This window comes from Pelodiscus sinensis, chromosome 11, assembly GCF_052426305.1.
Source record: "Pelodiscus sinensis isolate ZL-2025 chromosome 11, ASM5242630v1, whole genome shotgun sequence".
NCBI classification, from domain to species: Eukaryota; Metazoa; Chordata; order Testudines; family Trionychidae; genus Pelodiscus; species Pelodiscus sinensis.
The window spans coordinates 15509688-15527908 of record NC_143062.1 but is presented as its reverse complement, the minus strand read 5'-3'; the positions used below and the strand labels follow the sequence as shown (position 1 = coordinate 15527908).

The 18221-nt window shown below is 57.8% G+C and overlaps 1 protein-coding gene across 1 annotated transcript; it reads left to right on the top strand.

Annotated features, from left to right (window-relative positions):
- Nucleotides 1-7562: 7562 nt before the first annotated feature.
- LOC112544975 (uncharacterized) lies at nucleotides 7563-18190 on the top strand. The gene is made up of 12 exons (XM_089781114.1): nucleotides 7563-8139; nucleotides 8605-8699; nucleotides 8918-9073; nucleotides 9527-9683; nucleotides 10031-10067; nucleotides 10241-10383; nucleotides 16427-16530; nucleotides 16666-16741; nucleotides 17137-17225; nucleotides 17416-17547; nucleotides 17652-17722; nucleotides 17886-18190. The coding sequence occupies exons 1-12, from the start codon at nucleotides 7563-7565 to the stop codon at nucleotides 18106-18108; spliced, it is 1860 nt and encodes a 619-aa protein (XP_089637240.1). The 3' UTR covers nucleotides 18109-18190.
- The last annotated feature ends 31 nt before the right edge of the window (nucleotides 18191-18221 follow it).

The following is an 18221-nucleotide window of genomic DNA, read 5'->3' as shown; positions in this document are numbered from 1 at the left end:
ATAGTGCACATGTCTCTGGCTCCTGGCCCAGGAGGCCTGACCCCCGACTCACATAGCTAGTGGAGGGAAGGGAAATCTCATAATGGGAAGAGATGGGGACCTGAATGTGTGATGTAGGTCTATATGGAGAGTTAAATGGGGACCTGTGGGGTATCTGTGTGTGATATGGGGGTCTGTGAGTGTGATATGGTAGAGATGGGGGATCTGTGTGTGACATGGGGGAAAATGGGGGTCTGAGTGTGATGTGGGGAAGTTGGGGGTCTCTGTGTTATGGGGGAGTTGGTGATGGGAAGGGAGTCTGGGCGTGGGAAGTGGGGATGTTGATGATTTGGGCCCAGAAGGACCAGAGCCCATAATCTCACCTGGGCTCTGCATTCCATTCCCCCAGCTCCTTCCCCAGCCCTGCTCTCCCTCTGAGTCAGGGCAAATTTCCCCCCGTAGGCCCAAAACCACGCTATGGGCCCCGTGGGTGGCTGCTCCCGCTGCGGCCGCTCCCACTTCCTGCCCCCCCCACCAGTGTCACTGTCAGGACCAGGCTGTTCTCCGGCAGGGGTGATTCAACTGGAAACCCTGCGCCCTGCCGAGCCAGTCAGAGTGTGACTGCCTGCCACAGGCGGGTGGGGGCGGCAGCCAGGCTAGGAGCAGAGGAAGGGGTAGGGTTGCCAGATGGTTTCAACAAAAATACCGGACATACTTAACATTACATCACAATCTACATTACATTTTAGTTAGAAAGTACCGGATATTTATATTTTCTCATTTTGTTTCCCAAACAGAAAGCTCAAATACTGGACTGTCTGGTTCAAAACTGGACACCTGGCAACCCTAGGAAGGGGACCGGGGCTGTGTGGAGCATGGCAGGGCCCTGATCCCACCATCAAACTCTCCTCCCATTCAGGCTGCCCTTCCTCACCCACCAAGTGGTGCTTGAGTGGAGCCTGGTACAGGGGTAGCTGGCCCTGGAAAGGCCCCACTCACCCTGTAAGGTAGGAGATTTGAGGATAAGCACAGGATCAGGACTGGAAGAGGGAGCTGACTGGTGCAGGATGGAGGCCGAGGGATGGGGAGTGGGGTGGGCATTTCTAGCAGAGCCCCAGGCAAGCCCGGTGTGTGTGTGGGAGTGGGGGGGAAGGCTGCGGCTGCACTGTAAGCTGTGGTTACAGTACAGGAAGCTGGGCTGCCCCATGATGTAGGTCAGAGCCACAGCACTGGTACACAAAGGGTTAATGCTCTCAGCCCTGTGGGGCTGCTTAGTCTGAGTCTGGGAGCCCCTGCTGCCCCCTCATGCATCCCCCACACCCTCCCAGCCAGGATCAGGGATGAGCATCCCCCGCCATCCACTGCAGACACAGCAGAGAATCCAGCAATCTCATTTCAAATGTATGCTGGAGACACTGAGCCTGGATCCTATGTAACCCTGCTGGTGTCCCTCAGTCAGCCCTGCACTCACCCCCGCTCTGCCACTGCCCCCAATCCAACACCAGCCCCTGCTATCCCAGCCCTGTGCTCCCCAGCTCTGCCAGTGCCCATTAGTCCCAACCAGCAATCTGGGCGGGAGAGCTGTCCCTGGCCTGGCTGAGAATCAGGGTGTCAGAAATGACCCACCTCTCAGGACAGGTTCACACTATATGGGGGAGTCCTGATGCGCCTCCAGTGCACCGAGCCCTTTAAGGAGCTTGGTCTGGGATGCCCAGGGGGCTTGAGACATGGCCGTTCCTTGCACAGTGGGAACACAAAGGGTCCCAAACTGGCGCTGGGGGAGGGGCAGTCTGAGGAAGGCTGATGTCTGGGCCGAGCTGCGATAATGGCGCCCACACGCCCTGGTTTCACAATGAATTGAGGCCGTCAGTCCCAGCGCCCCAAACCCACAACAAAGAGCGACATTGGCCCCGATTCATCCTGAAAGTGAAACCACCCCACGGGCTTCGCGGGAGCCGCCCCCCAACTGATCGACTGGAATTCACTGCGTGGCTGGTAGGCATTGCTGTAATTTATTTGTTACTGAGAGAAAGCCCAGGCGCTGCATGGACCCAAGGGAAATCAGGGCCCCCACTGCATCAGGTACTGCACAGACCCGAGGGAGATCCGAGCTCCTGTCGCGCCAGGTGCTGCACAGACCCGAAGGAGACCAGAGCCCCCATCGCGCCAGGCACTGCACAGACCTGAGGGAGATCAGGCCCCATCGCGCCAGGCGCTGCACAGACCCAAAGGACATCAGGCCCCATCGCGCCAGGTGCTGCATGGACCCTGACTGCAGTCCTCATCATTTTGGTAGCTCACACCCAAAGTTCTCACAATTTAACTAGTCCCGGCTCTGAGTGCTCTGCTCTCCCCAAGGCCTCCCCTCTCTGGGGGCAAATCTGAGCCCCCCCCCCCACTATACCCCCCGTGGAAGGTGTGAACCCAGCTGGCGCTGAGCCGGATCCTGCACAGTCATAGTGCGAGGGCCCAGCCCCACTCGCACCTCATTGGGTGACGGCCTCCCTGCTCAAGAGAGGCCAGGACTCCCGCACTGCCACTCGGTCGGGACCACGGAGCACAGACGGCACCGCAGGTAGGGTCCTGGCAGTGGGAGGGGGCAGGACTCTGCATGGCGTATCTGAGTCCCTGGGACTGGGTGTCTGTCCAGTCTCTGGGCATGAGGATCTGCGGCTGGCACCTGCACTGGGGTCTGCACTAAGCCCTGGGGTGGGTATCCTCCCTTCCTGGCATCCAGGCTTGTGACAGGAGCAGAGCTCTCTGGGGAAGTAGCCTGCTGACTTGGCCTCCCTTTTCCACCTCGCAGGCCCAGGCATTCTCAGCTGGGGCAGCTTACGGTGAGGGACCCCCTTCCCACAATACACCCCAGGCTCATGGGTGAACTCACCCCCTGCAGCTGCTGTCCTGCTGGGAAGGAGTGGGACTGAGGGGAACAGGGAGCGGGGTGGGGATGAGGAGAGGGACCGAGGGGGACAGGGAGCGGGGTGAGAAGAGGGACCGAGGGGGATAGGGAGCGGGGTGGGGGTGAGGAGAGGGACCGAGGGGGATAGGGAGCGGGGTGAGAAGAGGGACCGAGGGGGATAGGGAGCAGGGTGGGGGTGAGGAGAGGGACCGAGGGGGACAGGGAGCGGGGTGAGGAGAGGGACCGAGGGGGACAGGGAGCGGGGTGGGGGTGAGGAGAGGGACCAAGGGGGACAGAGAGCGGGGTGAGAGGAGGGACCAAAGGGGACAGGGAGCGGGGTGGGGGTGAGGAGAGGGACTGAGGGGGACAGGGAGCGGGGTGGGGGTGAGGAGAGCGACTGAGGGGGACAGGAAGCGGGGTGGGTAGCAGCTCCAGGGGGCATCAGCCAGAAGATGTATCACCATTAGCGGCCCAGCCTTCCTAGTGGGCGGTGGGCTCTGGTGTTCAGGGTGCTGGGGCAGGTCCCCCACTGTGGGGCAGGCTCTAGGAGAGAAATGACCTTAGGTTCAAGGGCAGCAAGCAGGGGACAGTGAGCATCCAGCCTGGGGCTGGGGCTGAGCCCAAGCCCCCAGGAACTCCAGGCCCCTCTCAGGACTCTAAGTTCATTGCTGTGTTTGCGGGGCACCCAGATCTCAGGCTCAGGCCCTGACTGTTTCCTGTGCTGGCCCCAGCTGCTGTGGGGGCCATGGCAGGGCAAGATGGTGCCTTGCTCCGCTGACACTTCTGTCCCCTTGGGCTGGTCTCCCCCATCCAGAGTCTCCGCCTATGGTTGCCCCCAGTGTCTGCTCCCCCTGCCCATGCTCGGAGGCAGTTTGGACCAAGGCAGGAGCCTCAGCTGCTAACCTTGGCAGTTTGCTGGAGCGTGTCATTCAGGGACTGAAGGCTCAGGAGGCCCCAAGGGCCTGGGTTAGGGGCTTACAGGTCAGGGTCATGGAGAGGGTCAGGCACCAGGGTCAGTCACAAAGGCAGGGGATGGGGAATGAGCTGGCTCCAGCTGCACCCTCGTGTCAGGCTCTAGGCCCAGCCACCCCACCCGGCCGGATGCCCCATCCTCAGGCTCAGTCACTGGGAGCCTGGCATTCCCAGGGACCCAGGTGTTTCTGGCTCCCCTGGGCAGAGGGTCCCCATCAGGGTTAAGCTCTGCCAAGACCTAGTGAGCCAGACTCTGCCCAGAGGGCACCTCTAACCCCGGTTGCCTGGCAGGGACTTCTCACCAGGAGCTGGGGTGGGGAGCTCTCCCACTAGTTTCCTATGGGGCTCTCTGCCCTCAGCCAGGTGTGCTGGCAGCATCCAATCTCATCCAAGAGCCCATCACCTCAGTGTCCTGGCCCCATGGCAAGGGGAGGGGTTGGTCCCCAGAGCAGCATCATCTTGGCAGTGGGGGTGAGGTGAGGCGGGGTCAAATGGAGACTTAAATCCCCCTTTCAACTGGGGACAGGGAAACCTGCCATGGCCCAGGACATCTTGGAACGTTCCACCTACCTGGCCTTGTCCCCATCACCTACCTGCCTGCCCAGGGACCCTCACCCTGCACCAGCCGCGCTGGACCAGCCACAGGCTCTGGGGAGCTGCATGGCCTAGCTCAGGGGCTGGGGAAATACCAACACAGAGCAAAAGGCGGAGCAGGGCACACCCCTAGATTCCAGCCCCCCCCCCCCATCCAAGCAGAAAATAAACTCTTGCCCTGTCAGGGCTCCCAGCTCCCCAAGTCCATCCTGGCTGCATCCTTGGCTGCTGGCCTGAGGGATCACCCCACACACTTCCTTGCAGCAGGCACTCAGCATTAGAGACCCCCCCCCCCTCCTTCACCTTCCCAGCCCCACACTACAGGGGCCAGAGGGCTCAGACCCATGTACCCCAGAGTCCTAACCCCAACCACCTCAGCCACCTTAGAGCTGGAGATCCCATTGCTCAGCAGGGTTCTGAGCCCCATGGAAATTGGCCCCAGAGCCAGGCAGCTCATCTGGGGCCATGACCCCGGTGCTGACCACCCGGTCTGTGCTTTCTATGAGGTTTCACATGCATGATGGCTGAAAGAGCAGCAGGGGGCAAGGGGCTTTTGTGCTGTTTGGCCCCACTAGGCCTTGCCTAAATCCTCCACCAGGGCAGAGCAGGACCAGCCAGGTTTGTGGGGGCAGGGAGGCTCCTGGGGCTTCAGGGACTCCTCTCTCCAGGGGCCAGTGAACTTGGGCGGGGGAGGGGAGAGGACAGCTCCAAGGGCATTGGGATCAGGTTGAGAAGCTGTTACGTCCCATGACGTGCGAGGCCCAGATGGGTCCCCGGGCTCCATGTGGGTCCCTGCGCTGGCTGGTGGCTCCCTGGCATCTGGGTGTGTGTAGATGTCTCTCTCTCTCCAGGGACAATGGCAGCTTCTCATGGGCCAGATGCTGGGGGAGTCTCTTCCCCATGCTCACTGCAGTCCCTATCCCGGTCCTGCCAGCTGCTCTGTGCCAGGCTCTGACCAGGCTCCCAGCTCCCCTGCATGGGCCCAGAGTGGGGCAGGCATGGGGAGCGCTAGATCAGGCTGGGCTCCAAGTGCTCAACCTGGATTTGACCAAAAAGAAGACGAATGGTGACGTGAGCTAAGAACCGCTGTAAGGATGGGCCTGGGTCGCAGGCTTGCAGGCAAAGGCCAAACAGGATCTGAGAAGTGGGCGAAGTAGCTTGATAAATGCAGAGTGGAAATACAGTGTGAATGTTCCCAGCAAGGTAGACAGAGGGAGTCTCCTCTGCTGGACAGTTTTCCATCTCCACGGGCTGGTTTTCTAGCAGCTCTGCTCTGGTACAGCCAGGAATTCAAGCAGGAGATTCTCTGGCCTGGCCTGTGGCACACAGGAGGTCGGACAGGAGGTCGGACTAGCTGAGCACTGTGGTCCCCTCTGGCTCTAGTGCTGGGCCTAGCTTAGAGCCGACCGTCTCCAGTGAACCTCATGGCTAGGGCAGGGCAGGGAGATGGGGGGGTTGTAAGGACTAGAGCAGCCTGGTGCAGCAGATTTTCGCAGGAGACACGTGTCACACTGGACAGGTTGCAGCGAGGGACACGCAGCCCCTGCTTGGTAACATGTAAATTTCCCAGCACTGGGGGGACTCCAGCTTTGTTGTTCCAGTCCTTCATCACACAGCCTGTCCATGCAGGGAGACCCTAGCAGTGTGGGGTTCCCGCAGAAACTCCCGTCCCCCTCCAGCATGACACACGGAGACTCCAAACCACAGGCTCAGGGTGCCAACATCTCCAGCCCCATAATCCTGTCATGATCACCACCCCAATGGGCTCTCTGGGGCCGGGGGAGGGGAGTGTTCAAGGACACCCCTTAACTCTCAGACCTGGAACTTTGATGCCAACGAGACAGTCGCTCTGTGGAGCAGAGGCTGAGCTGGGCTCAAGGCTGGGGCTCAGGTCAGGATTCAGGTTTCTCTGTCTGGTTCCATTCCACCTGGGCCCCCATCCCCTAGGTTCTTCCAGGCGGCCTGGCGCTGGAGTCTCCGTGTGTCTTGCTGGAGGGGGAGGGGGCACTGGCAAGCGCTGCCCTGCAGTGCTGTCATTTGCAGCAGGGCAGGGAGATGTGGGGAAAGCAGGGTGCAGCCGCGGCCCCCCCACGAGTTATGAGGTTGCACTGAAGGGTGGGGAGTCAGGCCCAGTGCTTTAGCTCTGCTGGGCTTCCCACCTGCCCTCCTCTGTGGGTCCTGCCCTCAGAGCACAGGAAGGGAGATACCTTTTTGGCCCACGGATGAGACTGCCAGCCAGGACTCCCAGGTTCATCCCTGACTGGGAGAGACCTAGTGGTCTAGTGGTTAGAGCAGGGGGGTGCTGGGAGCCAGGACTCTTGCCTTCTATTTCTGCCCAACTGCACGGGCTGGTGGGCAGGTCCCTTCCCCACCCCGTGCTGGCCCTGCCAGAGACCCACTCTGCCCTGCATGTGTTTGTATGTGTCTGCCCCCCGCCCGCCCTCACACAGGATATTGGGCTGGGAAGGCGTGCGGCGAAGGCACCTGTTTTCCGTTTGTTCGTTCGCTCGCGCTGGGAGATAAGCAGGCGTCGGAGCCGCCGCGCTGACAGGAAGCGGGAGGGGGGTCTCTGTGGGACCAGCACAATGCGCCGCAACGCTGCATTGAGCCCTCTGCAAACAGCCAGGGACCCGGGCGGGCGTCAGCCGAGCGTCTGTGGGTACCGTGGGGGAGGGAGGAGCCTGGATTCCTGCTGGGTTCTATCCCTGTCACCAAGAGTGAGTGGGGTCTAATGATTAGAAGGGGATGGGGGGAGTGACTGGGAGCCCGGACACTTGGCTTCCATCCCCAGCTCTGGGAGGGGAGTGGGGTCTGGTGGCGTCTGGCCGGAGCATGGACTGGAAACACATGGCCAGGAGTCTATTCTCGGCTCAGCTATTGGCTGCCTGGGTGATCCAGGGCAAGGCACACTTCTGCTCTTTGCCTCAGTTTCCCCCTCTGTAAAACTGGGACAATGACCGCTGAGCTCTCTTCCCAGCTCCGGGAGGGGAAAGGGCTCTAGTGGTTAAAGCAGGTGGGTTAGAAGCTAGGACTTCTGGGTTCCATTCCCAGAAGAGCTGGCTAACCAGGACCCCTTTGCTGCCCCCTCTTTTCTCTGCATCTCTTTCAGCTCTCTATGGGACTCAAGGCCACTGGGATGGAGCCTGAGATGAGCACCTACAACCCCTTCTACCTCCCCTGCAGCATGGAGGCCGGGGATCCTGCCAGCACACAGGGGCCATTCTCTGCCATGGGCCAGCCCAGCTGGGGCCTAGAGGGGAATTCAGCCCAGCAGAGCCAGCTGCCCAGGGCAGCGGGGGGGCCCTATGGGCTTTGGCCCCAGAAGATCGAGCCAGCCCCCCGCAGGCTGGACCCCTTTGCCCAAGCCTTCCCTAACCCACCTTTTGGGAATCCATGGGTACTGGGGACCCAGGCATCCAGGAGCCCGGGCTGCAGCCTGCAGGAGATAATGGCCCAGCACCCCCCTGCCATTCCACAGGAGGGATACCCGCCTGGCAGTCCCCTGCTGCCGCAACTCCCTGGAGGCCAGCTGGAGGGGTCAGGGCCTCCTCTGCCCTACTGCAGCCTCCCAGCAAGGCAGGGACAGGGTGGAGGTGGGTATGGGCAGCACTGCAGGGAGACCCCCCTTCCGTGCCTGTACCAGGAGAACCAGCCTGCTAGCTACAGCCCCCCGGGGGGCTATCCGGGGCCTGGTGAGTGACAGGAAGGGAATGGGGGTGGCTACAGGTGCCCAGGAGATGGGGGAGGAGGCAAGATGGGGGCAGTCAGCTGAAGGGGAGGTTATGGGACTAGGGAATGTTCCCAGGGGCTATGTGTGTGCGGGGGGGGGAGGGGGGAGGAGAGGCTGTGGAGTCTGGCAGGGGGAATATGGAGGACGGACTCCAGCTGAGGGAGCTATGGGGAGGGGAGACACCCCTGTGATGTGTAGGTCTAGGAGGATGGGGGTTATGGACACGGAGTATATGTGGAGGGGCACCGGACCCAGTGTCAGTTATGGAGCAGGTGGGGAAACTCATCTCAAGGGGGTTCTGGGGCCTACTCTGGGGTTACAGGAAATGCAAGGGAGGGCCCCAGCTTTGGGGGGAGGCTGCTGGGATGTAAGGGGGGGACCCCATCTCTTTGCTGTTACAACCTAACCTTCCCTCCCTGTGTACCAGCTCCCCAGGGGCTCACAGGCCCTGAGCTATATGCTGGACTCCTGGGACCCTCAGACTGGCCCCCTGATGCCACCTCCAGTCTCTGCTGCTACCAGGTGTGTTGGCATGAGGAGGGTGGTGGGGAGATGGGGGCACCTAGTCCCAGGACCATGCTGCCAAGGAGGGGAGGAGTGGGGAGATTCCCCCAAGATGAGTGGTGAGGACAGTGGAGTCCAGTGGCTAGAGCAGGGCTGGTGCTGAGAACCAGGATGCCAGGGTTCTCCTCCTGGCTGTGGGTTTTCACTCCCCACACTGAGCCCCTCATCCCCTGCAGGATACTGAGCGCTACTGCAAAGGGCTGGAGTTTCTCCCTGCTGGTTTTACCCCATGGCTGGGGGTCTCCCCTGGGGAGCCGGAGTCAGAGGTTGCTGCTGCCAAGCTGGGGCATGAGCAGAGCCCCCCACTGGCAGGCTGCACTGCCAGTCCCCAGGTGAGTACACTGGAAGTTTGGGGGCTGCCTCACCTGAACCCTCAGGGGAGCATGGGTGGGGCAATGGAATCGGGGAGCCAGCCCAGGGAGCCCCCATCACAGTCTACAACCTTGTGCCCATTTGAGCACCTGATCACTCGCTGGAAGGGAGTGAGGGCGCCTGACTGGCGGCTAACACAGACACCGACAAGGAATAATCAGGGAAGGAGGGGGCGGGGGAGAGAGTCTTGCTGGTTGTAGAGTTGCCAACCCTCCTGGAGCCGCCAGGAATAACGAGCATGTTGTGTGAGTAGCCCAGGTTAGCCAGGCATTTCCCAGCACTGGGGGAAGGGAGTTGCTGGACCCAGCAGGGCTGGGGTGCCAGAGCTGGGGGGGACTATGACACCCCATTCCTCTCATCACCTGTTCACAGACTGGGCCCCTGCAGCCTCTGACTCCTCCTCTTCCCCACAGGTTTCTGGGAGTTCCCTGGCCTCCAGTTATCAGGGTACCCCGTATTGGAGTCAGATGCACCGTGCCACGAGTTCCCCACACTACACTCCGCCCCCCATGCTCAACCCACTGCGCCAAGGCACAGGGCTGTTTGCTGAGCTGGGTGCCTCGCTGGGTGGTAAGTGCCGATCCAGGCGAGCCCCCACCTTCTAATGTGGGCTGAGGGGCTTGACTGGTCATTTAGGAGCCAGGACTCCTGGGTTCTATTCCCAGATGTGGCAGTGTTGCCACAGGGCAGGGGATACGAGAGAGGGTCTTTCCCTCCATTGGGCCATATGGGGTGGGTCCCCGTGAGTGGTGGTGGTGGGAAGGTGGAAGTCCACAAAGATTTGTCTGGTGGCTACAAAGCTACAGGGAAGATCCTGCAGGGCCCGGGAGATGGCAGGGGGTAGGAAAATCTGTCTCAGGGCAAGTGGGGGACTGCCTGTGCCAGGGGCCTTCACTGCTGGACTCTTCCCTCTGCAGATGGCAGCCCTGACCGCCTCCGGCGCCTGGACACCCCGTAAGTCCTGTCTTGTGGGGTGGAGGGAGCCTAGGCTACATCCTCAGTGGCAGTGTGGCAAAGGGGTTGGGTTAGATATCTCCTGGGGGAGGGAGGATTCCTGTGCGGGGGAACTGGCTGGTCAGGGAAGGACAGTATCAGGGAGGTCTCCTCACTTGCTCCTTCCCCCACAGGCAGATAAACGTGGGCCCCGCATTCCAGCCAGTGCTGCCAGTGCTGCAGGACCCCCACCTGGCCTGGCTGGACCCGCCCCAAGCTGAACCTGTCTGGAGGCCCTGGCCCAGGCTGGAGCAGGATGCAGAGACCCAGCGCCAAGGTGAGCGGCAGCACTGGAGATATCAGGTGGAGGAGCTATTTAACAGGCAGACCTCTATGTCCCTTATAGTGAGGTGGGGGGAGGGGAGAGGCAGCAGGACAAGCCCACCCCTATGGCTTCTCTGGGGCTCTGTCGGCAGGATCCAGTCAACCCTGACTTTTGTGGAAAAAGGGGGTTGTGAGGCATCTGTGATAGTGACACAGCCCCTAGCCCGGGTGGTGCAGCAGATGGTGCCTGAGGGGCTCCCATCAAGTGGGGAAAGGGTCTCAGGGCCCACGTGGTGGCTGCTGTCTGGGTGCAGCATGAGGGATGGTGGAATCCCAACTGATGGCTACTGTCTGGGGAATGGAGGAGTCCTATGAGGTGGGTGTCCCCATAGACATCTGACAGTTGCTGTTTGGGTGCAGTGAGGGCATCCATGGGCCTTGGGGCAGGCCTATATATCCTTTACAGTGGATGGAGCATTCCCAGGGCTCAGCTGCTGTCTGCTGTCTGGCTGCAGAGCAGGATTCCTGTGACGTAGTGGGGGTACTTGCTGGGCTGTGGTGACCTCTGCTGTCTGGAGCAAGACCCAGCAGGGAAAACCTCACTATGCAAAGGTGATGCCAAACCTGTTGAACCAGATAAACCCCATGGAGAGGAACAAAGGAAGGGGGAATGCTGCCCTGGCTGGGGGGCAGGGCTGGAAGAGAGTTATGATAGAGATGTAGCCGTGTTAGTCTGGGGTAGCTGAAGCAAAATGCAGGACTATGTAGCACTTTAAAGACTAACAAGATGGTTTATTAGATGATGAGCTTTCGTGGGCCAGACCCACTTCCTCAGATCAAATAGTGGAAGAAAGTAGTCACAACCATATATACCAAAGGATACAATTTAAAAAAATGAACAAATATGAAAAGGACAAATCACATTGCAGAACAGGAGGGGGATGCGGGGGGGGGGGGGAGGAAGGTAAGTGTCTGTGAATTGATGATATTAGAGGTGGGGAGAGTGGGATGTTTGTGAGTTAATGGTATTAGAGGTAGCTGAAGCAAAATGCAGGACAATGTAGCACTTTAAAGACTAACAAGATGGTTTATTAGATGATGAGCTTTCGTGGGCCAGACCCACTTCCTCAGATCAAATAGTGGAAGAGAGTTAGTTAGAGTGGCTGGCTGGGAGCATGGAGGAGACAGCCTAGGGAAAGGGGCTGGAGTTTAGGGGCCCAGTCTCCCCCCATCTCAAGGTGGCCTGTGGCATCCTAGCCCAGCTCTGTGACCAGATTACATCTGTGCTGTGCTGTATCCTGGAGAGGGAATAAAGTTCCTCTATTCCACCGGCTGGTGCAGTCTGTTTGTGCCATTTCGGGGCTGCAGGAGACGGGGGACCCCCAACGCACCGTCACAATTCCCTCTAAGCTGCATGGCTACACAGCTGTCTAATAAGCCCCACACAGCGGTTCGGAGATGCTGCACACAAAGCTACTGTGGCCAGGCCAAAGTGCATCTGTTCCCTGGCCATGGCAGCTCTCTGCTGGGGCTGGAGGAGCATGCCTGTCCCCTGGCCACAGCAACTCCTTGTGTGCAGCCTCCAGCCCCAGCAGCAGGGCTGGAATAAGAAAGTTGCTTTAGGGAGTGCAGGCACTAAACCCCCTGTATTATGGGCCAGCCCTTCCTGGTGCAGGGGAGGGGAGACCTCTGGGCGCTGCTGTTCCTCCCCCTTCCCCAGCTGGAACTCTGTCCCTTAGCTGCCCTGAGACTCCACCACCCAGCTCCCATTGGGCCAGTAATCACAGCGAGCTGCATTGGTGATGCCTGCAGGTTAGCATGGGCTGCACAAAAACACCTGTTCTCCCCCCACCAAATGGGAACTGCCCCAAGTAAGCGCCCTGCACCCCACTAAGAACATCCATGTGTTTGACAATTCTGTTCTCTACTATAGTTTCAACCAATTTGCCTGTTACTGAAGATTAGATTTACCAACCTGTAATTGCCAGGATCATCTCTACTGCCCCTTTTAAAAATTGGTGTCACATTAGCTATCCTCCTGTCATTTGGTACAGTCAATACCAAAGGGTAGGTAACATCATATCAAAGGATAGGTAACCAAAAGAGGATAGGTTACAAACCAGAGTTAGTAGTTCTTTAATTTCACATTTGAATACAGGCAGTCCCCGGGTTACGTACAAGATAGGGACTGTAGGTTTGTTCTTAAGTTGAATCTGTATGTAAGTCGGAACTGGCGTCCAGATTCAGCCGCTGCTGAAACTGATCAGTTTCAACAGCGGCTGAATCTGGATGCCAGTTCTGACTTACATACAGATTCAACTTAAGAATCCCAGGCATCCCCAAGTCTGCTGCTGCTGAAACTGATCAGCGGCTGATTCCAGGAAGCCCAGGGGCAGGGGCTTCCTGTAGTCAGCCACTGGTCAGTTTCAGCAGCGGCTGACTTGGGGACGCCTGGGGCAGAGCAGCTGGGGTGCTGCTGGGTTGGTCCAGTAGCGCCGCTGCGGTGCTACTGGACCAACCCAGAAGCACCCCAGCTGCTCTGCCCCAGGTGTCCTGATTCAGCCGCTGCTGAAACTGATCAGCAGCGGCTGAATCAGGACTCCTGGGGCAGAGCAGCTGGGGTGCTGCCGGGTTGGTCCAGTAGCGCCAAGGAGCGGTGCTGAGGGACCAACCGGCAGCACCCCACCTGCTCTACCAAAGGCCCAGGGCTTTGCTCCACATTTCCCTGGTCTGCTGGGGGGGGGGCACTAGCTGTGCCCCCCCCCCCAGCAGACCAGGGAGACCCGAGCAAAGCCGCACAGGCGGAGGGACCCCGCTGCCCGTGTGGCTTTGCTCCTGTCTCCCTGGTCTGCTGGGGGGGTCCAGCAAAGCCGCTGGACCCACCCAGCAGACCAGGGACACCTGAGCATAGCCGGCACTTTGCTCCTGTCTCTCCCTGGTCTGCTGGGGGGGTCCAGCAAAGCCGCTGGATCCCCCCAGCAGACCAGGGGGACAGGAGCAAAGCTGCCCAGGCGGGGGGAGTCCCGCTGCCTGGGCGGCTTTGCTCCGGGGCAAACGAGCAAAGCCGCGAGAAAAGCCCCGTTCATAAGTGCGGATCCGACATAAGTCGGATCCGCATAAGTCGGGGACTGCCTGTACTTTCAAAACTCTTGGGTGAATGCCATCTGGTTCTGATGACATTACTGTTAAGTTTATGAATTTGTTCCAAAAACCTCCTCTAATGAGACCTCAGTCTGGGACAATTGCTCAGATTTGTCACCTAAAAAGACTGGCTCAGATTTGGGAATCTCCCTCACATCCTTAGCTGTGAGGACAGAAGCAAAGAATCCATTTACATTCTTTGCAATGACCTTATCAACCTTGAGTGCTCCTTTAACATCTCAATCATCCAGTGGCCCCACAGGTGGTTTAGCAGGCTTCCTACTTCTGATGTATTTAAAAAAAATTGCTATTATTTTTTTAGGTTTTGGCTAGCTGTTCTTCAGATTCCTTTTCGGTCTTCCTAATTATATTTTTATACTTCATTTGACAGAGTTTATGGTTCTATTTTCCTCTTTTTAAACAATGCCATTTTAATTGCTCATTACTTCTTTTACTTGGTTGTTAAATGCTGGTGACATTTTTTGGTCCTCTTACTCTGTTTTTTAATTTGGGATATACATTTAAGTTTAGCCTCTATTATAGTGTCTTTGAAAAGTCTCCATGCAGCTTGCAGGGATTTTACTTTTGGCACTGTACCTTTTAATTTCTGTTTAACTAACCTCATTTTTGGGTAGTTCCCTTTTCTGAAATTAAATGCCACAGTATTGGGCGGCTGTAGTGTTTTTCCCACTATAAGTAAGTTAAATGTAATTATATTATGGTCACTATTTCCAAGTGGTCCAGCTATATTCACCTCTTGAACCAAATTCTGCACTCCACTTAGGACAAAATCAAGAATTACCTCTCCTCTTATGGGTTCCAGAACCAGTTGCTCCAAGAAGCAGTCATTCAAAGTGCCAAGAAACTTTCTCTCTCTGTCCTGTCCTGAGGTTATGTGTACTCAGTCAATATGGGGGTAGTTGAAATCCCCCATTATTGTTGATTTTTTTTATTTGTATAGCCTTTCTAATCTCCCTTAGCATTTCACAGTCTCTATCACTATCGTGGTTGATAATATATCCCTACTGCTATATTCATATTATTAGAGCATGGAATTACTATCCATAAAGATTCTATGGAATCATTTGGTTCATTTATGATTTTTACTTAATTTGATTCTATGCTTCCTTTCACGTACAGGGCCACTCCCTCACCAGCATGTTCTATTCTGTCCTTCCAATATATTTTGTACCCTGGTATGACTGTGTCCCATTGATGATCCTCATTCCACCAAATTTCTGTGATGCCTATTATATCAATGTCCTCATTCAATATGAGGCACTCTAGTTCACCCATCTTATTTAGAGATCTAGCATTTGTATATAAGTACTTTTAAAAACTTGTCACTGTTTAGCTGTCTGCCTTTACCTGATATGATTGAATGGGACTCTTTATCATTTGACTGTTTCTCATCAGCCCTTACCCATATTTTATCAGCTTCCATCCTCTCCTCTTCACTAGGACAGAGAGTCTCTATTAATAGACCTTCCCCAAAGGATGTTTCTGTCTGATCCATGTGCTCCTATGAACCATCGGCTTTCCCCCAGCCATTAGTTTAAAAACTGCTCTACCTTTTTAATGTTAAGTGCTGGCAATCTGGTTCCATTTTGGTTTAGGCGGAGCCCATCTTCCTGTATGGGCTCCCCCTTTCCCAAAAGTTTCCCCAGTTCCTAATAAATTTAAACCCCTCCATCCTACACCATCAACTCATCCACACGTTGGGACTCTGCAGTTCTGCCTGCCTATGTAGTCCTGCGTATGGAACTGGAAGCGTTCAGAGAACACTACCATTGAGGTCCTAGATTTCAATCTCTTTCCTAGCAGCCTAAAATTGACCTCCAGGACCTCTCTCCTATCTTTCCTATGCCACTGGAACCTACACGTACCATGACCATCAGCTCCTCCCCAGCACTGCACCCCAAACAGGATTCCCTCTAATATTTCCCACCCCTGAGCAGAATTAATTTTTTTATGTGCACCAATCCTGTGGTGATGTGCGACAGAGGAGACTACGACCTTCATATTGGTGCACATAACAAAATTAATGTGGTGGGTGGGCATGGGAGGGGATTCAGCCCTGGAGCAGAAGGTTGGGGTGCAAGGCTAGGGGTGTGGGCTCTGGGGTGGGGATGGAGCAGAGGGGTTGCTGTGCAGGAGGGGTACAGGCTCTGATCTGGGATGCAGGAGGGGCATAGGCTCTGGGTTGGGGGGTGAGCTTTGGGATACAGGAAGGTGCTGAAGGCAGAGGGACTCAAGGGCAGGATTAGGGTTTACTTGGGCAGCTCTGTTCAGTGTCTGGCTGGGAGGGCTCCTCCCCACTGGCTGCTGCAGCTTCAGGGCTTGGGGAGAGCCATCTCTCCCTGCTGAACCCCTGCCTAGGGCTTAATGGGGGAACCATCTCCCTGCCCCAGCCCTGTGTCCCCTCCTGCATCCTATCTCCCTCCCAGACACCACACCCAACGCAGAGCCCAAGCCCCAAGCCCAATCCACCACCCTAGCTCCCTCCTAGATCTCAACCCTGAGTCCCTCCTGCACCCTAACTCTTGCCCAGACCCTGCACTCCCACCTGCTCCAAACCTCTTGGCCCCAGCCTGGAGCCCAAATGCCTCATCCTGTTCTACCCCAGAGCCCGCACCCTCAGCCAGAGCCCTCATCTGCCCCACAAGCCTGAGCTTCCGCCCACACTCCCAACACTCGGCCCCACCCCTGCCACAGATCATCCCAGTACAGCATGAACTTTCTTATGTGCACCTGTATGGAGACGTGTTCCACATCATCTCTGTGATGACACCACCTCCATATTGGTGCCCATACATTTCATTCCACACGTGGACATAAAAAATGAGAGGGAACACTGGTGCAGTGAGGGGCCTGGAGGTTCCAGGGCCCATCTGATGGCTGCTCTCTGGTTGCAGTGGAGACGCTGTTGGACGTGGCTTGCTCCAGCGCCCTCCCTGGGGGTGGCACCAATCAGGAGCTGGCACTGCACTGCCTGTTCCAGGCTGGTGGGAATGTCATGGTAAGAGTCCCCCTATGCCCTGGGCCTTGGTGAGTGGCAGTGTCTGAGTGGAGGCCTGGCCGGTTCTGGTGGGGAGCCCCCTGGGGAGGGAGAGGTTGGGCCAGGACCCCACTCTCAGCTTTCCTCTCCCCTCAGATTGCCTTGGAGACTCTACTGCTGCAAACCCCAGTGTGGCCCAAGTCTCACCCTCTGGCCAGTTACCACTACACAGGTAAGGGGAGGGGGCAGAGGCTTGGGTCAATGAAGGCAGCATGGGGGAAGGAGAACAGCTGTGCAGGACCGGATAAAAGAGGAGTGGGGGCAAGGTTAGGAGTAGGGGCAGGGTGAGGGGCAGGGCTGTAAGCAAGGTAGCACTGGAACAGTTTTTGTAGTGAGGGGGCTGAGAGCCATTGAGCCAAACTATACCCTACAATGGAAACCACCTCAAGCTCAAGGGTGCCACTGCACCCCCAGCACTCCTAGTTCTAGCCCCTGGGGCTGAGAGCAGCAAGAGGGGGTAGGAACATTGGGCAGGGCAGAGGCTATGAGGGGTGGGCAGGGGCCAGGCTGTGGCAGGGAGTGCTATGGGGAGGGCAGGATGTCCTGTCTCAGATTCCTTTCCCACAGGCAGTGATGTGTGGAGCCCCCACGAGCGCCGCCTCTTCTCCAAAGCCTTCACCCTGCACAGGAAGGACTTTGCCCAAATCCAACGTGCGGTGAGACCAGCCCCTCCACTTCCAACCAAGGTCACAATCCCAGCCCCTGGCCACTCCAGCCCTGCTCTCTCCCAGCAGGGGATGCTGTAGGGAGCAGGGCAGGAGTGCTGGCTGTGGGGCACAGACTCCAGCCCCGGCCTCTCGCAGCAGTGCTGGGGTACCGGCTGACTGAGCTCTCTCTGTTCCCCAGGTGCCCTCCAAGCAGCTGGCCCAATGCGTGGAGTTCTATTACCTGCACAAGAGCCGACTGCGGCGCAGTCACAGACGAAGTGGTGCCGGGTCAGAGATGGGCGCCACGGGGGGCAGGGCCGGTCCTGGGCAGGTATGTGAGACCTCAGGGATGAGGGGGAGCCGCTGTGTTTGTAGCCCTTGGGAGAGTGGGGGTCCATGATGAGGACAATGCTCCCCCTTTTCTCTTTCTCTCAGCCGCCACCTACTCCCGAGCTGCTTCAGGACTCACCCCCTGGCTCCAGCTTTCCCTGCAAACGCTGCGGCAAGTAAGTGGCTTTAATACTGGGCTCCATGCCCAGCAGAGTGGGGGGTGGGAGATGGGCTCCAAGCAGCAGCATCCCCAGGCCTCTGGTTGCTGCGGAGAAGCAGCTGGGAGGCTGAAGGCCCCACACAGGCACCTCACTAACCCCACCCCCCCTCGGTCCCCAGGACATTCCACAAGATCAAGAGCCGAAACGCCCACATGAAGATCCATCGGCAGCAGGACGACTGGGGTGGGCAGAGAGGGCTGGGACCTGGTGCTCTCCCTGCCGCTCACATTGGGTGTCCCCCCTGGGCTAACACAGAACCATCGGAGCCCATTGCAGAGACTGTGGCCTGTCCTGGGCTGGGGCTGCTCTATGGGAGGGATATGGAGCAGCTCTTCATGTGATGCGGGACAGGACCCGCCCCCATCCTGGGCCTGGTATGGAGAGCCTCGTGCTCCAAGTGTTTGCCCCACTGGGGGCCAAGGGGCTGTGCTCTCCCCATGGGGCACACAAGATT

What these genes read in the sequence shown, in the direction of transcription:
- LOC112544975 (XM_089781114.1), top strand. Translation starts at nt 7,563, where the DNA reads ATGGGACTCAAGGCCACTGGGATGGAGCCTGAGATGAGCACCTACAAC. An exon ending in GGCCAGTTACCACTACACAG is followed by an intron (nt 16,742 to 17,136) that starts GTAAGGGGAGGG and finishes CCTTTCCCACAG; the next exon opens with GCAGTGATGTGTGGAGCCCC. An exon ending in CCCTGCAAACGCTGCGGCAA is followed by an intron (nt 17,723 to 17,885) that starts GTAAGTGGCTTT and finishes CTCGGTCCCCAG; the next exon opens with GACATTCCACAAGATCAAGA.